At 40.6% G+C, this 22,767-nt stretch overlaps 1 protein-coding gene across 1 annotated transcript in view; it reads left to right on the top strand.

Moving 5' to 3' along the window:
- The window catches only part of LOC107293729 (CUGBP Elav-like family member 2), an 89,715-nt gene that overhangs the window by 27,819 nt on the left and 39,129 nt on the right, over window positions 1-22,767 (top strand). The window contains exons 4-5 of the mRNA XM_029285448.1: window positions 1,455-1,534; window positions 11,075-11,233. Of these exons, the coding sequence (XP_029141281.1) occupies window positions 1,455-1,534; window positions 11,075-11,233 (239 nt within the window). The remainder of the gene's footprint in view (window positions 1-1,454; window positions 1,535-11,074; window positions 11,234-22,767) is intronic.

The following is a 22,767-nucleotide window of genomic DNA, read 5'->3' as shown; positions in this document are numbered from 1 at the left end:
ACCGCTTAAGACAGGGGTTTCCAACCTTGGCAACTTCAAGACACGTGGATTTCAACTCCCAGAATTCCCCAGCCAGCTACGCGTAGCTGGCTGGGGAATTCTGGGAGTTGAACTCCATGTGTCTTGAAGTTGCCAGGGTTGGAAAACCCTGATTTAGAAGGTTTTAACCCCCTCTGTAGGAACCCAAGATCTCTGAACCATGGTTGCTTCACAGATTTGACACACTATGGTGGAGGAACAAAGCCTTATTCTCACATTACGCAGTGAAACAGAACAAGTCGCTCACGTGTTCGGCTAGCTGAGTTTATTCAGAACCCTCTAAAGTCAATTTTAGGAGCCATCAGGGTTGCGGGTTTTCTGATATATATATATATATAAGCCCAGGTTCCTCTAAGGCAGTGTTTCTCAACCTTGACAATTTTAAGGCATGTGGACTTCAACTCCCAGAATTCCACAGCCAGCAATGCTGGCTGTGGAATTCTGGGAGTTGAAGTCCACATGCCTTAAAATTGTCAAGGTTGAGAAACACTGCTCTAAGGCATAGGCTTGACTTCCAGTCTTATTTCTATTGTAGGTATTGCTATGTCACTGACAAAAAAAAAAAAGACTTAACTTGGTTTAATTCAATCAAGAGACTGGACAGCCATTTGTCCGAAATGGTATAGGGTTTCCTGCCTGAGCAGGGGGTTGGACTAGATGACCTTCAAGGTCCCTTCCAACTTTACTATTATTATTATTATTACTAATGGGTGTGGTTGCTAAGTGGACATTTTACTGTGCTTTTTAATGCTTAGACATAAGATAGGAGGATCTTTGAGGGACCCTGTGTTAAATGGAAATGAGAACCTATTAGCAGTCTTGCCTATTTCCAATCCTGTTCTTTAGAGCAGCGTTTCTCAATTCTGGCAACTTTAAGACGAGCGGACTTGGACTTCCAGAATTCTCCAACCAGCATGCTGGCTGGGGAATTCTGGGAGTTGAAGTCCGTCTGCCTTAAAGCTGGAGAAACCGCGGCTTCTGAAGGAGGAGGAAAATAGCCATCTTGTCATTTTCCCACTGAGTCTCAGCCTTCCCTCTCCCCTCCCTCCCCACCCCCAATTTTTCCTTTCCTTCTCCCTCCCGGATGATCAACTCAGCTCTGCTGAAGCAAATCAATTAGGGAATTGGGTTATTTTTTTTGTTGTTTTTGTTTTCACTTTTTTGTTTTTTGTTTTCTTTTCTTTTTTTTCTTTTTTCTTTTTTTTTTCTCTTTTTTAATTTATGTACTACAGAGAACAGTGTCGTCTTGTGGCCGTTCTCGTAGACTGTGTTGGTTTAACAAGCGTCCAACCCTTTTTTGTCTTTGTTGTTCTTTTTTCTTTTCTTTTCTCTTTTTTTCTTTCTTTTTTTCTTTCCTTTTTTTTCTTTTCTTTCTTTTTTTGTCTTTCCTGCTCCCTGCCCCCCTGTTCCCACAGGCTGTGCGTTTGTCACGTTTTCGACAAGGGCAATGGCACAGAATGCAATCAAAGCTATGCACCAGTCCCAGACTATGGAGGTACTGTATCATATGCCCTTTCATTGTTTCCTTTTGTGCATATGGCTGAGAATGTAAAGCCGTGTTCTCTCGGAGAAGATCAGATGTGTGACAGTCCTAGGCAAAACTTCCACGCTCACAGCCCCATTTCCCCATACTTCTCTCCCCCCCACCACCAACTCTGTTTCTTTCTGGGGACAGTTGCTTCTCTTAACGCAGTGTTTCTCAACCTTGACCATTTTAAGGCATGTGGACTTCAATTCCCAGAATTCCACAGCCAGCATTGCTGGCTGTGGAATTCTGGGAGTTGAAGTCCACGTGCCTTAAAATGGTCAAGGTTGAGAAACACTGTCTTAACGAGATCTGAGAACAGACCACTCGCTTGTTGTGCCCTCCTTTCAGTGGCATTCAGATTTTTTATTTTTTATTTTTTAAATAACTTTGTGAACATGTCATTTTGCTGTCTGGCATTTAGAATGCTGTTTTTATCTAATAATTTTTTTTGGGAGAAAACAAAAACCCTAATAATAAAGCTGCCAAGCCTAAACTTGGCACCCAAAAAAGGCATAGATATATATTTTTTCCTTTTCCAACTGTTTAGAGGTATCCCTTTATTCCAAGGGGCTAGTCCATATTCGTATGAGCCCCCCCCCCGAAATGGATTGCTAGCGACAGCAAACTTCGATTCCATCTTTGACTTGACAGATATTCACATTTAAATTATCCCTGTGTTTTCAATTTTTTTTTAAAAAAGTGCTGCTCCCTCCGGCCCAGTCCATGATTTTTGCCATGGTTTTTCGGAATTTTGCACGCACACACACACACACACACACACACACAATGCCTCACGAGTCGACTGTGCCTTATTCTGGATCTTCTGAATTAATCATTTAAGACAGCATGTTCTATTGTATTCTGTATTGTGTATCTGTGTATTAATTAATTCTTCTTAAGCATTTGGATGTAATGTGCACTTTTTTCTTGCTTTTTTTTTTTTTTAAAAAAAGACCTCTTGAAATGAGGAACATTCAATATCAAATGCTCTAACCTCCCAAAGCATGCTGGGTACTAAAATCCCAACATTATTTTGTCTGTGTCATTGAATGGCTTTGTGTTATGAGCAAAGAAAGAAAACGATGAAAATATTTTTAAAAATGCATGGAAATGTCTTACGTATTCTTGAGAAACACTGATATTGGCAGTGTCCGTTGTTCTCCAGCCTTCCGTTGAAATTATTTTGATATTTTATAATCAATTTGTCTTTCTTTTCAGTGCTACCCATTTTTTAGATTGTATTAGATGTGATGCTTGCCACAGAAAAGAATCCAAATCACTTGACTAGACGCATGCTTCTGTGTGCAGAATATTATATACTGTATATATATTATATTATATTGTATTATATTATAATATGTAATATATATATAATATATATATAATCTCCATCCTTTTATGTGGCCTGCTTTTAATATTTCAGCAAGTATATTCTATTATGTTTTGCCTAAAGACCAAAGGATGGATAGAGATAAAAGAAAGAAAGAAAGAAAGAAAGAAAGAAAGAAAGAAAGAAAGAAAGAAAGAAAGAAAGAAAGAAAGAAAAAGGTAGGTAGGTAGGTAGGTAGGTAGGTAGATAGATAGATAGATAGATAGATAGATAGATAGATAGATAGATAGATAGATAGATAGATAGATAGATAGATAGATAGATAGATAGATGTATATTTCACATATCTTTGACTGAAAATTTCAGAGGCTTAAAATCAATGTTTATTTGCCTAAGTTTTAAATCCTTATGGTAATTTTGCAAGAAAAAAAAACTCAAAGAGGATATTAAGGACTTGGCTTGTGTCCCTAGGAACTGTCCATTTTGGAAAAAAAAATTCCCACAGATCCTGGCTACGCTGGCAAAGTTTGATGGGACTTGAAGCATGCTGCTCCCAAGGCATGACACCCGTCTAGAACAGGGGTAGGCAACCTTGGCTCTTTTATGACTCGTGGACTTCAACTCCCAGAATTCCTGAGCCAGCACAGCTGGCTCAAGAATTCTGGGAGTTGAAGTCCACGAGTCATAAAAGAGCCAAGGTTGCCTACCCCTGCTTTAGAAGCATATTGATCTTGTGGAAGCATTGTTAGATTACCCAAGATGCCAAATCGTGTCCAGTACAATTACAACAATTGAAATGGCTGTTGTGCCATGATACAGAATGGTGGCTCACTAACAAAGAGATAGGATAACAGAAGAATGGACTAGTTGTTAAAATGATATTAGAGGTGGGGGGAAAACTCATCAACTGTTCACGCAGGTCATTTTGTATATTTCAAAACTATATTTTTTTTTCCTACAGGGTAGGCTTATGAGGGATATTCCTATGTTATGTTTTGGCCGGCTTCCCTTGAGTTCTCTCTATTTTGCTATCAACAGGCAGTTGTCCAATCTCATTTTTACAGCAATAGAGGCAATCCAAGATATAGAGCTTGGATGTGTTTTTAATACTGAAAAAAAATGGTTTGGTCCAGTCCCCAGTTAATGATAAAATATGGAAGATTTAAGTTTTACAGAAGGAGAAATAGGGAGGACTTTGTGCACCATCTTGTTGAGTTTCTTTCAAAGTTGGCCACTTTAAGATGTATGGACTTCAACTCCCAGAATTCCCCAGCCAGTATGTTCCTAGTAGAATCATCTTCAGCATGCTGGCTGAGGAATTCTGGGAGTTGGAGTATACACACCTTAAAGTTGCCAAGTTTGAAAAAATACAGCTTTAATTCAGCCCCCTTGGATAAGGCAATTCCAGACAAAAGCACGCTCTTTTAACCACGTGGTTCCTTTTTAAAATTACTTTTCTCATCAGCATATTTCTCCTAATGTTCAGTTAAAAGCAAGCATCCTGTAATTTAAAGCTGTTAGTTCCAATCCTGCTATCTAGGACCGCCGGGAAGGTGTCTTCGTCCTTTCCTAGGTAACCTCATGAGACTGATGGATGCTATCTGACATGAATTAAACATATTCCATTATTCCACGCTGCTTGGTTAATGTTTGAAGGAAGACGATGCATTCCATCTGAAAAATGTGAATAAGGGAAGCAGGGGCATCCTGACTGGGTGCTTTGCTCCAGTCTGAAGGGTCCTGCCCTGATAATCAGTGCACTGATGATGTTATCTAGTTGGGCGATGAAATGTCTGCAGGGAAACAGCCAAGCTCAGAGAGCACCAAGGACCCCTCATTTCAACCCTGAACTACAAAAACCTCTTTCATGGATTTGCTCTAATCTGGAAAGCTGCTTCCATTGTATCCTTCATGACACCATATCCCAGTGATGGTGAACCTTTTAGACACCGAGTGCCCAAAACCCACTCCACTCCCTGCCCCGCCCACTCTGCTCTGCCCCTTGCCCCACCTACTCCACCCCGCCTCCTGTCCCACCCACGCCCCCCGCAGGGCCACCTACCACGGTAGATCGCCCAGGCAGCCCTGCAGCACCATGGCGGCCACGCAGCAGATGATGCTGCGGGGCGCAGGGGCAGAGTCTTGTACCAGCTGCCATGTCCTTGGCTGCGCTGCTCTGCACGGGCCACAACCGGGGGCGACTCTCCTCCGGGGGGGCTGCTGGTAAGGAGAGGGCCATGGGGGAGGCGGGGCTGGGGCAACAGCGCGCATGCCCACAGAGAGGGCTCTGAGTGCTGCCTCTGGCACGCATGCCGTAGGTTTGCCACCACTGCCATATCCCATCAGCCATAGTTTATGCACAACCATAGCCATCTACACAGCATATATTTGCCCAGGGGAAGAATGTCCCTGTATCCTCTCTGGAGGACTTTATTATCACAATTCAGGTAGTCCTTGATGTGCGACCATAATTGAGCCTGAAATTTCTATTGCTAAGTGAGACAAAGGTTTTTTTGCCCCATTTTGCGACCTTTCTTGTCACGGTTCTTAAGTAAATCACTGCAGTTGTCAAGTTGGTAACAACAGTTGTTGAGTGAAACTGGCTTCCTCAGTGACTCTGCTTGTCAGGCGGTCACAAAACGTGATCCTAGGACGCTGCGACTGTTAGAAATACAAGACAGTTGCCCAGTGCCTGAATTTTGATCACGTGATCATGGAGATACCGCAACGGTCACAATTGTGAAAAACGGTCATAAGTCGCTTTTTTCAGTGCCATTTTAACTTTGGTCACTAAATGAATGTCGAGGACTGCCTGTATTTCATTTTGTCAGTTTCAAGTCAAGCTTGGCATTCTTACTCTCCTTTTGACAATGCCCAAGGAGCAAAGTTTCCATCCAAAGGCAAAATATCCCAGATTTCATAGCAAGATGGTGCTCAGGTTTGTCCCAATCGGCTTTAGCATGGCTGTCATGAAAATCAAGAATCAAAAAAAGAGCAGAACAAAAACAATGACCTTTTCACACCTAGTACTGGGAATAGGAACAGTTCTAGAGGACAAATTTGGTATAAACGGGCCAAAACATAATGTGCGAATATGGATTGCTTCTTGTGCAGTATGCTTTAAATATATGTGTGTGTTGGTGAAATGCCTATTTCTGAAGATTTGTTAAATATTTTTTTAAATGTTGTTTTGTTTAAAAAGTTGAGATATGTTATAATTTTCTTGGGGAAAGGAAGGAAGGAAGGAAGGAAGGAAGGAAGGAAGGAAGGAAGGAAGGAAGGAAGGAAGGAAGGAAGGAAGGAAGGAAGGAAGGAAGGAAGGAAGGAAGGAAGGAAGGGCTTCTAAAGTATAGATAGCAAGAGTCAATAAGAAAAGGAATAATGATCTTTATATAGCTTGACTTCCACCTCTCTGCTGTTCTTCAGATGTGGTGGGACTGCAGGTCCCATGCTTCCCATCCATGCTGACTAGAAAATTTGAAAGTTGCCATCTCAATACACCTGGAAGCTTCCCAATTGGAAAAAGCAGCTTCAAATCTAAATATTCAACTGCTTTTCTTTATTCTACGTGACCATTAATCTCAACACTCCTGCAGCAAACAGTTGACTTTCAACAAGGAATATTCAATCTGGATAGTCAACCAGAAACTATATTGCTCCTAAGGCTGTTTGGCTGGATTTTTTAAATGCAAAGAACATTATTTTCAAAAGGTAGAATATACATCAAACAATTGGTTTCAGATGAAAGTTACCTAGGACTCAGTGTCCTGTTTTCAGGAATTTCATCTAGCCTCCACTTGCTGCTAAGACAAAACATGTTTTCAGTAAGAGAACAAGATCACCCGTTTACACCCCTATTTTTGTAAAATCATGTGCTTTATAAACCTCATTTTAACCTCATATAGGGATGTGTGTGAGTTTATACTCATGCACTTAGAGAAATCTAATTTTCTTTCTTTCTTTTTTAATGATGAAACTAATATGTTACAGCCATAACCTCCCTGCTTTTGATTCAGAGCCACTTTGATTTGTATGTTTTCAATCTGCGTGAGGTTGGTTCTATTAAAATTGCTACCCAGATGAAATATGGCGCAGAGGGGGGTTAGGGAAATTATAGATTCATCAAATACCTCTGTGATGTTTTATACAATTTACAGCCAGTTAAGCATTCATAAATAGAATATCAGATGCCAGACGAAACGGAGAGCTGCAAGTATTGTTTGGGAAAAAAACATCTCATATTCTTGTCCTTGAAATTTATTTCTGCTTCTTGTGGAAAAGATTTGAAGAGCTACACTTACAGCTGTTGGAAACTGCCTTGTTTCTCCTAAGAGATCTTCCATGAACTCCATTTTAATCAATTTTTTCCTTTTTCTGTCTTTTAACTGGGGGGGGGGGGAGTTGGGATCTACTGCAGATTTCATAGAGCATGTTTTGCATTAATATTTTAAAATGCCCAGGGGAAGCTAACTTTATGCCAGGGTGAGCCTATGTAGCTGCCAACCCCTCTACATCACTGCCTTTATCTAATTTTTATTTCCCTCTACAATCCTTATTTCCCTTTGTTTCTCTCTACAAATACTCCCCCCCAAATAATTTAAGCAAGCAAAACAATGGATTTTTCTGCTTTTCAAAAGCCGTGAACATCTAATTTCAATCAGAGGAGTTTTCTGCACAGAGCTCCAGATCATGTGGATGCTAAGTACAATAGCTCTCTTTTAGCAGCCAGAGTTGGGACTGGCGACTTGGTCATTAAGGGAAGTAGCCGTTAAGTGAATCCCCTGGACTTACGATCTTACTTCATGCTTTCCTTTGCTTTATAAACCTGTGAAGGTTGTCAAGGCAAAGGAGTGGTTTGCAAAGTTACTCTTTCATTTTTGTTGTATAGTTAGCGGCCAAAATTTGTGGAAACCTTTTGGGGAAAGTGTACAGTAGAAATGCCACCTTTGGTTAAGTTTCCACCCATTTTTCTTCTAATTTCTTTATAACTGTAGCCTTGTTCACTTAATACTACTATTTTACATCGCTTTCTGGGCGACCAGTCAACTCTTTGCACCATGACTTTAATTTTATGACGTTTTACAAGCTCATTAAATGAAAGAACAAAAAAAAAAACCCCAACCAACTTGATAGCGATCACATAACACACTGACAAATGTCCTCCTCTCAGCTTCAATAAATGAGATCGATAACTGAATCCTACTGTGATCTGATTAGCTCATTGCCAAAACAAGATGTCACCTGATTGGCTCTCTAAACACTCATGCTCATTGGCTACAATCAGATGAAGGAAAGCCACCTGATATCAACCTAAGCAAGTTGTGATTCCTTTTTCTGGTTATTTGGCTATAACTTTTCATAGAATACAGTACAGATAATTGAACAATCTTTGTTGCATTTCATTCTTGATTAAATTATCTTTCCATTGATATATAATTGTATGGTACTACTCCCCCAAGAAAGTGGTGTTATTAGCCATCAAGCCTCAAAAATACACTTTTCCCAAAAGGTTTCTACAATTTTGGCCACTACTGTAACTGTAAAAAGCCACTAAATAAGGCAGACGCTAAATGAGGACTGTCTGTATAAATATAGAATGCACGTATCCCACAGCGGTCACTTTCTAAGCTTTTGGTTTGCAAGCTGGCTATAAATGGCTCCACGCCCACAGGACAGACCCTGATACTATATGAAGGGACAATTATTTCTTGGAAATTCCTGATCTCTTTTAGAGTGGCATTCTTCAGGAAAAATAAAACATGCACCTGTTATTTTATTAATTTGCTCTTTTTTTTTAACTATGAAGAAGAACAGAATTCTTTTAAACCATTCCGTTACACATTCCTAAGCAAGGGTCCTTGAAAATTGCACTGAATGCAGTGAAACCCATACATATATACATACATACATTATCTTGAGTTTGGTGCACCCTGTCGGCCCAAATATGGGAGAAATATTTGGGCCGACAGGGTGCACCAAACTCAAGATAATTCTTCTCCCCTGTCTCATAGCTGACAAAGTGAGAAAGAGCCTGTGGTCTAGAGGTTAATACATCTGCCTAACATGCAGACAGCCCAGGTTCGAATCTCAGAAGGGTATGTCTGGTTGAAAAGAACTAAAAAGTTTGAAATGGCTATTCCAGTTCTCTCTTAATTCTTTGTTAGCAATCCAAATTTTGAAAAACATACATACATACATACATACATACATACATACATACGTATGTACGTATGTATGTATGTATATATATATATACAGTATATAATGCATATGTATATATATACACACATACATATGCATATTCAAGTAACATTTTATAGAGCTGTACAATTTTGATTTATTTTAAAATAATGGAGTGATCAGCTAAAGACAAAATTTTGCACGCAGAAACCAAAGAAGAAAGAAAAACTCATATCATGACAGTTTCCAACATTCACTGAGCAATAGTTTGTGGGTTACAAAATTAAGCACAAGGTGTTAGGTGTGGTTGATCCTTCCCCTTCCCCATCCTTCTGCCCTTACAGTTTCTTGTCTGCTTCTAATACTTAACTCTCTAGAGCTTTTTATTAAATCTGACCTGGAAGAACTCTGCTTAGATCATAGTCAGGTTAGAAAGAAGACAAGTTTGATAAACCAAGTTTTTCAAATTTTAACAGATCAGGACATTCCTGCTTCTCAAGTCTAATTAGAATACAAAATGTGATTAGCATAAAGATTTATTATTTAATATTCCAACTTGGAAAATGTGGAAAAATATGGGGAAAAGAAGGGATCTTCCTTCTTTCCTTTTTCTCTTCCATCCTTCCTTCCTTCCTCATTACTCAAAGCCAAAACAACTTAAGACAAAGATGTTTTTTTTTAACATTAAGAGAGACCAATCCCAAATTAACAGATCCATTTCTAAGCTAAAACGTCACCCAGACAGATTTCTTTGCAGAAATTGGCACGCAATGAGACCCTGTTTACATACCATCCTATCCAATGTTTTGATCTGATTTGGAGATTCCCTCAATCTCTGGAGCAGATTTGGGGAATGGGCAGGAAGGGATGGTATGGAATATATTGGGGAGAGGGGGATGAATTCCCTGAGCAATGAACATTTGTCATCATGCTAACCAGGGATGTTTGCAGCAAATCGGGGCACGGGGGCCAAAAATGTCAAAGCGGCAGCCACAACCACAGCTACCATTTTGACTTTTGGGGTCCCCTCTACAGAGCTCTTTGAGATTCTAAACACTTTGACTACCCACATATGGGGTCCTATAATCAGTGGCAAAATTATAGAACATCTCAAAAAAAGACTCTGAAAAAGACTCATGCAGATGTCTCAGAATTATTCTAACATCTCATCTGAGTCAAGCGTGATGCAGAATCCCATCCAGCACTAGCCAATCTGATTTCGTATACCAGCCAAAGATGGCTAAAAGCATCATACAGGTCCCGGTACTTAAAAATGATTGCGAATGGAAGTTTTCTTTCCAATTCAAATAAAAGATACAGAGACCAAACTAAATTAAATGGTAAGGGCAAAGGTTTCCCCTGCCCAGTTGCGTGCGACTCTAAGGCACGGTGCTCATCTCCGTTTCTTGGCTGAGGGAGCCAGCGGTGTCCAAAGACATTGTCCATGGTCATGTGGCTAGCATGGCTATGTACCAAAGGTGCACAGAACACTGTTACCTTCCCATCAAAGTGGTACCTATTAATCTACTCGCATTTCCATGCTTTCAAACCACTAGGTGGGCAGGAGCTGGAGCCAGGGACGGGAGCTCACCCATTGCACAGCGTTCAAGTCCCGGGCTGTCAGCTTTCCAGCTGACAAGCTCGGCATCTTTAACTGCTGAGCCATCGCGCCCTCTTCTAAATTAAATGAGGGGCCCAAAATTTAAACCACGGCCTCGTCAATCACATGGCAAATGCTCCCGCCGATCAACTTCAGCTCCTGATGACTACCCGAACGCATTCGTGACGTTTTCCTGACAACCGCACAGAAGTGGTCTCCCGAGATATTTTTATCTTTTTGACTTCTCCGGCAAGTCAACGCTGCTAGTCAACCCCCAATGACCTTCTCTCTTAAATACTAACCAGGTCTGAGATCAGCCAAGGTCGGCTAGGTGCTGCCACCTAGCTAGAAATGTGTGTTAGACTTTTTCCCCCCCCACCAATCTATCCAACCACAGGGCTGTTCTTCACCAATTGTCGTGAAGTTTGCTGATACCCAAAAAGACAAAGAGCAAAGACGTTTACAACAGCAGTTGGCACAACAAATGCAACAGCTCAATACTGCCACTTGGGGAAACCTTACAGGCCTCGGAGGATTTACCCCACAGTACCTGGCTGTAAGTAATCATCACACTTCTTTACAATATTTTCAAAGCAAGCTGGCCATGCTGGGTTGCGTGGGCATGGTTTAAATAAAGCAGGGGGTATCTCTGCCATTAAAAGGTTGTGGAAATGAACTCGTTGCATCAAATTGTCCCGCAAGGGGATGTGTAAGAATACCTGAGATTAAGATAAAGATTGCGGTGAGATGTCCTCCCACTGATGCTGTCTCATTTTAATAGATGAAGTTTCTGGGTGAACGATTGTATTCTGAGGATGTCCCTGCCAGCATGCCAATAGAGAAGTTTGCATATCTAATTGCAGTTCTGAGCTTTACATCCCTGGAAATGTTTTAGACATTGATGTGAAGTCTACATTTTTGCCTTTTTCTAAGCAATGGATTCTGTATATTTATCTCTCTTTAATAGTTTCAAACTTTAGAAGCCACATTCGCACAACATGCTCAGCTTGGTTAAGGCCTGGTTTACTTGCTTCCTTATTCTTGGCTTAGTGTGTTGTGTGAAAGCAGTGGGTTTTATTCGTTCTTTGATGCAACGCAAAATGCAACATTAGAAAATGGGTTAATTGAGTAACCAGGTCAAGCATATAGTATGAAGAACACAGTTGTCTACTATGGAGATTCTCAGTCATCCAGGTCGTGGTTGTCTCAAAGGAGCTTTTTCAAAAAGCAACTGGTCAGAGAAAGTCCAGTTGCTTTTTGAAAGAGCACCTTTGGGAAAAACACAGCTGAAATTCAAATACAGGTAGTCCTCGGCATATGACCACAATTGAGCTCAAAATTTCTGTTGCTAAGTGAGACAGTTGTTAAGTGAGTTTTGCCCCATTTTACGACCTTTCTTGCCACCGTTGTTTAAGTGAATCCCTGTAGTTGTTAAGTAAGTAACGGGGTTTTTAAGTGAATCTGGCTTCCCCCATTGACTTTGCTTGTCAGAAGGTCCCAAAAGGGGGGGTCACATGACCCCAGGACATGGTAACTGTCATAAGTATGAGTCAGTTGCCAGGCGTTTGAATTTTGATCATGTGACCCATTGGAAGGCTGCTACGGTCGTAAGTGTGAAAAACGGTCAGAAGTCACTTTTTGCAGTGCCGTTATAACTTTGGACGGTCACTAAACGTACTGTTGTAAGTTGAGAACTACCTTTATTTGGGACTGCAGTCTGTATCTCGCGTTACCCAGAAATAAGGCCTATTAAATTTAATGGGACTTGTTTCTAAGTAGACATGTTCAGTTTGTACTAAAGCAGGGGTAGGCAACCTTGGCTCTTTTATGACTTGTGGACTTCAACTCCCAGAATTCCTGAGCCAGCCATGCTGAGGGGAAAGCGAGAGATTTCCAAGCTGAGCCATGCTGGCTCAGGAATTCTGGGAGTTGAAGTCCACGAGTCATAAAGCGGCCTAGGGCAGGGGTAGGCACCCTTGGCTCTTTTATGACTCGTGGACTTCAACTCCCAGAATTCCTGAGCCAGCATGGCTAATCATGGAAACCTCTCCCTTTCCCCTCAGCATGGCTGGCTGAGGAATTCTGGGAGTTGAAGTCCACGAGTCATAAAAGAGCCAAGGTTGCCTACCCCTGTACTAAAGGGTTCATAAATAAGCTATCAATTCTCTCTGATTTTTGGAATCCTGACCCGGAAGCATTTGGTGTAAGCTCTGTGTGCTTCACACATTCTCATACCATCCTACTTTTCTTGTTGAGATTTGTCCATCCATAAATGGCTGCCTCACAATGGCTGTGTTCACACAACATGCTTCCTCTGGTTCATCAACATCTGAAACTGCCATGATGCCAAAGGAACACCCCACCAATGCCACCATCACACATTGGCATCGTGACACAAGAACAGTACATCACCGGTTGCTTTTCAGAGATGATTTGGTCGCGCACAAGTCATCGTTTTGTCTCCCCTTCCCCACAACCCTATTTTCTGGATGTGCATAATACACTTTTACACTTTCACACTTGAGTTGTCAGCAAAAATGCAGCTTAGACACACAAGGAATAAATAAATAATGGTTTGCATTTACACAACATGTAACAATTAGCACTAAGCAAGTGCAAATCATCATGTGAATGCCACCTCAAGGGTTATTAATGCCTGATTAAGAGTGTCGGATGGACACGGGCAACATTTTTTTTAATGAAATAAATTAGGATAGTTTAGCGCCCAAAATTATTTACACAACATTTTATTCTCAGTGCTTTAATTAATACAATACAATCCCTGTGTTCACATATGCTGAGAAAAACAAGTTATATTCTGCTTTATACGATAGCCTAGTTCATCCAATATATGCTAAGCCACTAACCATCTTAACTTCATTATAGCCTAATCAAGACTGTTATGTCAGAGCCTTTTTTGAATTAGATAAAGGAAGTATATAATTTCTGTTTTAGTGTTTTAGATTTGGTAGGAAAAATGTAAGAAAATCCAAATGGAAAATCAATTTGCAATCTTTTTGTCATATGAAGATGTTCAGTGGCTGGTATATTTTTAGGAGAAGGTTATTTGGAATATATTTTAGCAACCAGATCAACTGAAGACTGACTGGCTGCATTCACACAACAAGCTAAGCTTGATTTGTTTACTTTGTGTGTGTGTGTGTGTGTGCAGAACTTAATAAGTTGTAAAATTATTTAGTAGATTGACTATTGCACAAATCAGCAAAATGGGTAACTTAAGAATCAGGTTAAGCCTTTTAAGGCAACCATTGTTTTAACATGTAATTATAATAGACGGAGGGAAAGAGCCAGTTCTTTGGCAGATAATTCTGTTCCACAATTGGTTCACCATGATAGTGCACCATGATAGTGCATTTTTAAAAAAAATTCCCATTTACATGTGCAAACCACATGTATACTTCCTTGTAAAATGGAATGGTTGGATTTCTAAATACAACACACTAACCCAGGTCAACTGAAGACTGACTGGCTGCATTCTGAAACCCAGATGAACAAATCACAATTCCTTGCCTTCACATAACATGTGACAGCCGAACATATAAGCCAGGGGTCTTCAAACTTGGCCCTTTTATGACTTGTGGACTTCAACTCCCAGAATTCCTCAGCCAGGAGTTGAAGTCCACAAGTCATAAAAGGGCCAAGTTTGAAGACCCCCGATATAAGCCATCATACAGCTTTACTTGGTTCACCTGATCTGCAAAGATATGGATACAAATACATCACTTCCTTGTGAAAGAAGAAACATTCAACGTATGATCTGGGAGAGAGGACCTCCACCGCTAGTCCAACCTACACCAACTATGTACTCTCAAAATGTGTTGGAAGTGTACAATTGCAAGAATTCCCAGCTGGGAATTATGGAAACTGCAATCTAAATTCAATGGGGGAGGTTGGGAAGGAGGCCTTGAGACCTGAAGAACTTCTGTTGTCCCTGTCTGTTAAGTTTTCCTTACCCCCTGGCTAGATATTGATACAGAAAAGAAGTCTATTTTTCCCTGATGGTTTTGATATGTTTTCCATCATATTGACTTCAAAGTCACGCACAGGTTTGGTAAAAGGAAAAGCCACCATGTGGGGGAATCTCTCGGGAACAAATAATAAGCATTCCCAAATCCTTTCTTCAAATTATCCGCCACCCTGTGTACCTGAGCATTTCAATATCTGTGTTTTGAAGACCTGATGTCTTCTACACTCCTCCGGATCTCAAGTTCTCCAGATCTCAAGTCATTCTACACCCTTTCCATCGTGATTGACATTAGTTGTTCATAAATATACGGAATTAATGAATATGAACATGTTCAGTGGCAGTCTTCTGCACAGGAGGGGAAAAAATAATTATCTCAATCTCTCAATGATCTGAATTATGTGGTTTGTCACTTCCCCCACCTCTGTCGCCTTTCCCTGCTGTGCGTTTCGATAAAAAGGGGCCAAGCTCCACAATTATATTTTCTGAATGCAGCATCAGTACACACAGGAGTGGCACTGCGGGCTTTCATTCAATACATCTATTTTAAATTTCATAATTGGATGTCGGTTTAAAAAGATTTTTTTTTCTTGGCAAGATGGTTCAGATTTCCAGTTAACCAAAGTATTTTCACAGCACCTTCCTTCCTCCCCTTTCCACTCATGTATTAAGCTGTGTAAGTAACTGCCTGCTTTGATCAAACCATGATAGTTAGCTCTATTGCAACCAGGTTTTCCATGAGGCTTGCAGCTTAGACTGACAGCTGGGTTTGAAGGATCAGGACAACAAAATTGGAATGAACCTTCACTACTCACTGAGACATTAATCAGAATAAGACATTTTTACAAAGTTTGGGATAAGCTTTGATCGCCACTGTGGGACAGAGACAGAACTACATGCAAGTCTCTTTCAGGCAAACGAAACTGGAAGCAGAAGTTGGGAGAAAAGAAAAGGAACTCTAAATCTATTTTACATGAACATCCACAATGTGCACCTCCTGACTTTGGTCCTTGAAATTCTGCACCTTCATTCCACCCAACCATGAGTTTCTGTCTTCCCCTTTCTTTGGACCCACAAACTCTTCCTCCATGTATTTCTTTTGCAATTTTATTCTCGGCCATCCTCTCTGTGTGACTGAATAATCTCATTGTTGTTCTCTCTTCCCGGATATCTTTGATCCCATCTCTTCCTCTTTTTACTGCATGTGCTTCTAAACTAACCCATTCCCACAAAATTCATCTTACTTCATGGTTCAACTGACATGCCTGATTCTCAACGTCCATGTAATAATGTAAATCAGGGATGTCCAACCTTGGCAACTTTAAGACTTGTGGCCTTCAACTCACAGAATGCTGGGTGAGGAATTTTGGAAGTTGAAGTGGTAACTTTAAGACTCATAGACTTCAACTTTCCCACGCTGGCTGGGGAATTCTGGGAGTTGAAGTCCACAAGTCTTAAAGTTGCCAAGGTTAGACATATCTGATATAGACAGTAGCTCATTTTTATCAACAACTGCTTTTTTCAACAAGCTTTCGTTCTTCACACTAATCACACACTGCCTATTATAATTTTACTACCATTTGAAAGTTTTAATCTTCCTTGCTTCCTTTTTTCCTTCCTTGTTCCCAATTTCAAACAATCATTCTGCCAACACACAGAGATTCGTGTTACTTTTTTGCCGTATTCAGATCCATTTCCTCTGTGCATCATACAGTTTGATATTCACTACAATCATTTGGGTTTTTTAACCATTAATGCATCATTTGCATGTAAGGATACATACTCATTCTCATGCCCACACACAACATACTTCTAATGTCATCATAAGCTTTCCATATACATTTGTTATATTAATAACTAAGTCCCTCTCAAACATCCAGGTCTTATTACATGCTTGATGTTGAATGATTAATTCTGGTAGTCACATAATGAAGATTCAATGAATGTTCAACATTCAACAATTCGAGTTTACATGCATTCTTTAAACCAACAAAGGTACAATAAGCTTTCTTACGTTCATGTTTCTCAATAGTAGTAACTGTGAGAGGGATCTCGGAGTCCTAGTGGACAATCACTTAAATATGAGCCAGCAGTGTGCTGCAGCTGCCAAAAAAGCCAACACAGTGCTAGGCTGCATTAACAGAGGGATAGAATCAAGATCACGTGAAGTATTAATACCACTTTACAATGCCTTAGTAAGGCCACATTTGGAATACTGCATCCAGTTTTGGTCACCGCGATGTAAAAAAGATGCTGAGACTCTAGAAAGAGTACAGAGAAGAGCAACAAAGATGATTAGGGGACTGGAGGCTAAAACATATAAGGAACGGTTGCTGGAACTGGGTATGTCTAGTTTAACGAAGAGAAGGATGAGGGGGGACATGATAGCAGTCTTCCAATATCTCAGGGGCTGCCCCAAAGAAGAGGGAGTCAAGCTATTCTCCAAGGCGCCTGAAGGCAGGATGAGAAGCAACGGATGGAAACTAATCAAGGAGAGAAGCAACCTAGAACTAAGGAGAAACTTCCTGACAGTGAGAACAATTAACCAGTGGAACAACCTGCCTCCAGAAGCGGTGAATGCTCCAACACTGGAAGTTTTTAAGAAGAGACTGGACAGCCGTTTGTCTGAAATGGTGTAGAGTTCCTGCCTGGGCAGGGGGTTGGACTCGATGACCTCCAAGGTCCCTTCCAACTTTTTTATTATTATTATTATTATTATTATTATTATTATTATTATTATTATTATTATTATTATTATTATTATTATTATTATTATTATTATTCTGCTGAAATCCAAAAATCTGGAGAGTACATCTGTTGCCCAGCATAAAGGCATTTCCCAAGTTTTGTTCAGCTCTCACAACTTTTCAGAATATTGCTAAACACATTTCCATGCTTAGCAAACTGATAACCCTATATATATTTGCATTCACTGTTGCTATCTTTTCCTTTGAATAAGAAAACAATACTGGCATTATCCAGTTTATCAGACAGAGACGCTGTCTTCACATACAAGTGACACAAATAGATAGGGGCACCATAACAAATCAAGCCCAGTTATACCATCTATTAGCCATACATTTTTCAACATTTCCCCAGGATTTACAATTTTCTTTTCGTCATTTTTCCCCCCCTTTGGCACGAAGATTTATAGTATTAATTTCAGTTCCATTCTTTGACACACTACTATTTTCTTCTCTATACACTTTATGCAATGTCTTTCTCTCAATTTTCNATGGATTCTGTATATTTATCTCTCTTTAATAGTTTCAAACTTTAGAAGCCACATTCGCACAACATGCTCAGCTTGGTTAAGGCCTGGTTTACTTGCTTCCTTATTCTTGGCTTAGTGTGTTGTGTGAAAGCAGTGGGTTTTATTCGTTCTTTGATGCAACGCAAAATGCAACATTAGAAAATGGGTTAATTGAGTAACCGGGTCAAGCATATAGTATGAAGAACACAGTTGTCTACTATGGAGATTCTCAGTCATCCAGGTCGTGGTTGTCTCAAAGGAGCTTTTTCAAAAAGCAACTGGTCAGAGAAAGTCCAGTTGCTTTTTGAAAGAGCACCTTTGGGAAAAACACAGCAGAAATTCAAATACAGGTAGTCCTCGGCATATGACCACAATGGAGCTCAAAATTTCTGTTGCTAACTGAGACAGTTGTTAAGTGTGTTTTGCCCCATTTTACGACCTTTCTTGCCACCGTAGTTTAAGTGAATCCCTGTAGTTGTTCTTAAGTGAATCTGGCTTCCCCCATTGACTTTGCTTGTCAGAAGGTCCCAAAAGGGGGATCATATGACCCCAGGACATGGTAACTGTCATACGTATGAGTCAGTTGCCAGGCGTTTGAATTTTGATCATGTGACCCATTGGAAGGCTGCTACAGTCGTAAGTGTGAAAAACAGTCAGAGGTCACTTTTTGCAGTGCCATTATAACTTTGGACGGTCACTAAACGTACTGTTGTAAGTTGAGAACTACCTTTATTTGGGACTGCAGTCTGTATCTCGCGTTACCCAGAAGTAAAGCCTATTGACTTTAACGGGACTTGTTTCTAAGTAGACATGTTCAGTTTGTACTAAAGCAGGGGTAGGCAACCTTGGCTCTTTTATGACTCATGGACTTCAACTCCCAGAATTCTTGAGCCAGCCATGCTGAGGGGAAAGCGAGAGATTTCCAAGCTGAACCATGCTGGCTCAGGAATTCTGGGAGTTGAAGTCCACGAGTCATAAAGCGGCCTAGGGCAGTTGTAGGCACCCTTGGCTCTTTTATGACTCGTGGACTTCAACTCCCAGAATTCCTGAGCCAGCATGGCTCAGCTTGGAAACCGCTCCCTTTCCCCTCAGCATGGCTGGCTCAGGAATTCTGGGAGTTGAAGTCCATGAGTCATAAAAGAGCCAAGGTTGCCTACCCCTGTACTAAAGGGTTCATAAATAAGCTACCAATTCTCTCTCATTTTTGGAATCCTGACCCGGGAGCATTTGGTGTAAGCTCTGTGTGCTTCACACATTCTCATACCATCCTACTTTTCTTGTTGAGATTTGTCCATCCATAAATGGCTGCCTCACAATGGCTGTGTTCACACAACATGCTTCCTCTGGTTCATCAACATCTGAAACTGCCATGATGCCAAAGGAACACCCCACCAATGCCACCATCACACATTGGCATCGTGACACAAGAACAGTACATCACCTGTTGCTTTTCAGAGATGATTTGGTTGCGCACAAGTCATCGTTTTGTCTTCCCTTCCCCACAACCCTATTTTCTGGATGTGCATAATACACTTTTACACTTTCACACTTGAGTTGTCAGTAAAAATGCAGCTTAGACTCACAAGGAATAAATAAATAATGGTTTGCATTTACACAACATGTAACAATTAGCACTAAGCAAGTGCAAGTCATCGTGTGAACGCCACCTCAAGGGTTATTAATGACTTGGTTAAGAGTGTCGGATGGACATGGGCAACATTTTTTTTAATGAAATAAATTAGGATAGTTTAGCGCCCAAAATTATTTACACAACACTTTATTCTCAGTGCTTTAATTAATACAATACAATCCCTGTGTTCACATATGCTGTGAAAAACAAGTTATATTCTGCTTCATATGATAGCCTAGTTCACCCAATATATGCTAAGCCACTAACCATCTTAACCTCATTATAGCCTAATCAAGGCTGTTATGTCAGAGCCTTTTTTGAATTAGATAAAGGAAGTATATAATTTCTATTTTAGTGTTTTAGATTTGGTAGGAAAAATGTAAGGAAATTCGAATGGAAAATCTATTTGCAATCTTTTTGTCATATGAAGATGTTCAGTGGCTGGTATATTTTTAGGAGAAGGTTGTTTGGAATATATTTTAGCAACCAGATCAACTGAAGACTGACTGGCTGCATTCACACAACAAGCTAAGCTTGATTTGTTTACTTTGTGTGCGTGTGTGTGCAGAACTTAATAAGTTGTAAAATTATTTGGTTAGTTTAGGATTGATTATTGCACAAATCAGCAAAATGGGTAACTTAAGAATCAGGTTAAGCCTTTTAAGACAACCATTGTTTTAGCATGTATGTACAGTAGATGGTGGGAAAGAGCCAGTTCTTTGGCAGATAATTCTGTTCCACAACTGGTTCACCATGATAGTGCACCATGATAGTGCATTTTTTAAAAAAATTCCCATTTACATGTGCAAACCACATGTATACTTCCTTGTAAAATGGAATGGTTGGATTCCTAAATACAACACACTAACCCAGGTCAACTGAAGACTGACTGGCTGCATTCTGAAACTGAGATGAACATATCACAATTCCTTGCCTTCACATAACATGTGACAGCCGAACATATAAGTCAGGGGTCTTCAAGCTTGGCCCTTTTATGACTTGTGGACTTCAACTCCCAGAATTCCTCAGCCAGGAGTTGAAGTCCACAAGTCATAAAAGGGCCAAGTTTGAAGACCCCCCCCCCCCCGATATAAGCCATCTTACAAACACATCACCTCCCTGTGAAAGAAGAAACATTCAACGTATGATCTGGGAGAGAGGACCTCCACCGCTAGTCCAACCTACACCAACTATGTACTCTCAAAATGTGTTGGAAGTGTACAATTGCAAGAATTCCCAGCTGGGAATTATGGAAACTGCAATCTAAATTCAGTGGGGGAGGTTGGGAAGGAGGCCTTGAGACCTGAAGAACTTCTGTTGTCCCTGTCTGTTAAGTTTTCCTTACTCCCTGGCTAGATATTTATACAGAAAAGAAGTCTATTTTTCCCTGATGGTTTTGATATGTTTTCCATCATATTGACTTCAAAGTCACGCACAGGTTTGGTAAAAGGAAAAGCCACCATGTGGGGGAATCTCTCGGGGACAAATAATAAGCATTCCCAAATCCTTTCTTCAAATTATCCGCCACCCTGTGTACCTGAGCATTTCAATATCTGTGTTTTGAAGACCTGATGTCTTCTACACTCCTCCGGATCTCAAGTTCTCCAGATCTCAAGTCATTCTACACCCTTTCCATCGTGATTGACATTGGTTGTTCATAAATATACGGAATTAATGAATATGAACATGTTCAGTGGCAGTCTTCTGCACAGGAGGGGAAAAAATAATTATCTCAATCTCTCAATGATCTGAATTATGTGGTTTGTCACTTCCCCCACCTCTGTCGCCTTTCCCTGCTGTGCGTTTTGATAAAAAGGGGCCAAGCTCCACAATTATATTTTCTGAATGCAGCATCAGTACACACAGGAGTGGCACTGCGGGCTTTCATTCAATACATCTATTTTAAATTTCATAATTGGATGTCGGTTTAAAAAGATTTTTTTTTTCTTGGCAAGATGGTTCAGATTTCCAGTTAACCAAAGTATTTTCACAGCACCTTCCTTCCTCCCCTTTCCACTCATGTATTAAGCTGTGTAAGTAACTGCCTGCTTTGATCAAACCATGATAGTTAGCTCTATTGCAACCAGGTTTTCCATGAGGCTTGCAGCTTAGACTGACAGCTGGGTTTGAAGGATCAGGACAACAAAATTGGAATGAACCTTCGCTACTCACTGAGACATTAATCAGAATAAGACATTTTTACAAAGTTTAGGATAAGCTTTGATCGCCACTGTGGGACAGAGACAGAACTACATGCAAGTCTCTTTCAGGCAAACGAAACTGGAAGCAGAAGTTGGGAGAAAAGAAAAGGAACTCTAAATCTATTTTACATGAACATCCACAATGTGCACCTCCTGACTTTGGTCCTTGAAATTCTGCACCTCCATTCCACCCAACCATGAGTTTCTGTCTTCCCCTTTCTTTGGACCCACAAACTCTTCCTCCATGTATTTCTTTTGCAATTTTATTCTCGGCCATCCTCTCTGTGTGACTGAATAATCTCATCGTTGTTCTCTCTTCCCAGATATCTTTGATCCCATCTCTTCCTGTTTTTACTGCATGTGCTTCTAAACTAACCCATTCCCACAAAATTCATCTTACTTCGTGGTTCAACTCACATGCCTGATTCTCAACGTCCATGTAATAATGTAAATCAGGGATGTCCAACCTTGGCAACTTTAAGACTTGTGGCCTTCAACTCACAGAATGCTGGGTGAGGAATTTTGGAAGTTGAAGTGGTAACTTTAAGACTCATAGACTTCAACTTTCCCACGCTGGCTGGGGAATTCTGGGAGTTTATTTATTTATTTATTTATTTATATTTGGATTTGTATCCCGCCCTTCTCCCGTAGGACTCAGGGCGGCTGACAATCAATTAAAAACATAAATAACAGTACAATTTAAAATTTAATTAAAAAGAATATTTAAATATTTGTCAAATTTAAAATATAATTAAAATCCCTCTAAAAATTACCCTAGGCCAGTCCTGCAAGCTGGAACAGCCAAGTCTTGAGGGCGCGGCTAAAGGAAGGGAGATCAGGGATAACCCTGATCTCTGGGGGCAGTTCATTCCAGAGGGTGGGAGCTCCCACAGAGAAGGCCCTCCCCCTCGGGGTCGCCAGCCGGCACTGCCTGGCTGACGGCACCCTGAGGAGACCCACCCTGTGGGAGCGTACTGGTCGATGGGAGGTGATCTGCGGCAGAAGGCGGTCTCGAAGGTAT

Source organism: Protobothrops mucrosquamatus, unplaced genomic scaffold, assembly GCF_001527695.2.
Source record: "Protobothrops mucrosquamatus isolate PMUCROS unplaced genomic scaffold, P.Mucros_1.0 scaffold1719, whole genome shotgun sequence".
NCBI lineage: Eukaryota > Metazoa > Chordata > Lepidosauria > Squamata > Viperidae > Protobothrops > Protobothrops mucrosquamatus.
The sequence above is the reverse complement of the archived record's forward strand: the minus strand, read 5'-3'. Positions and strand labels throughout refer to the sequence as shown.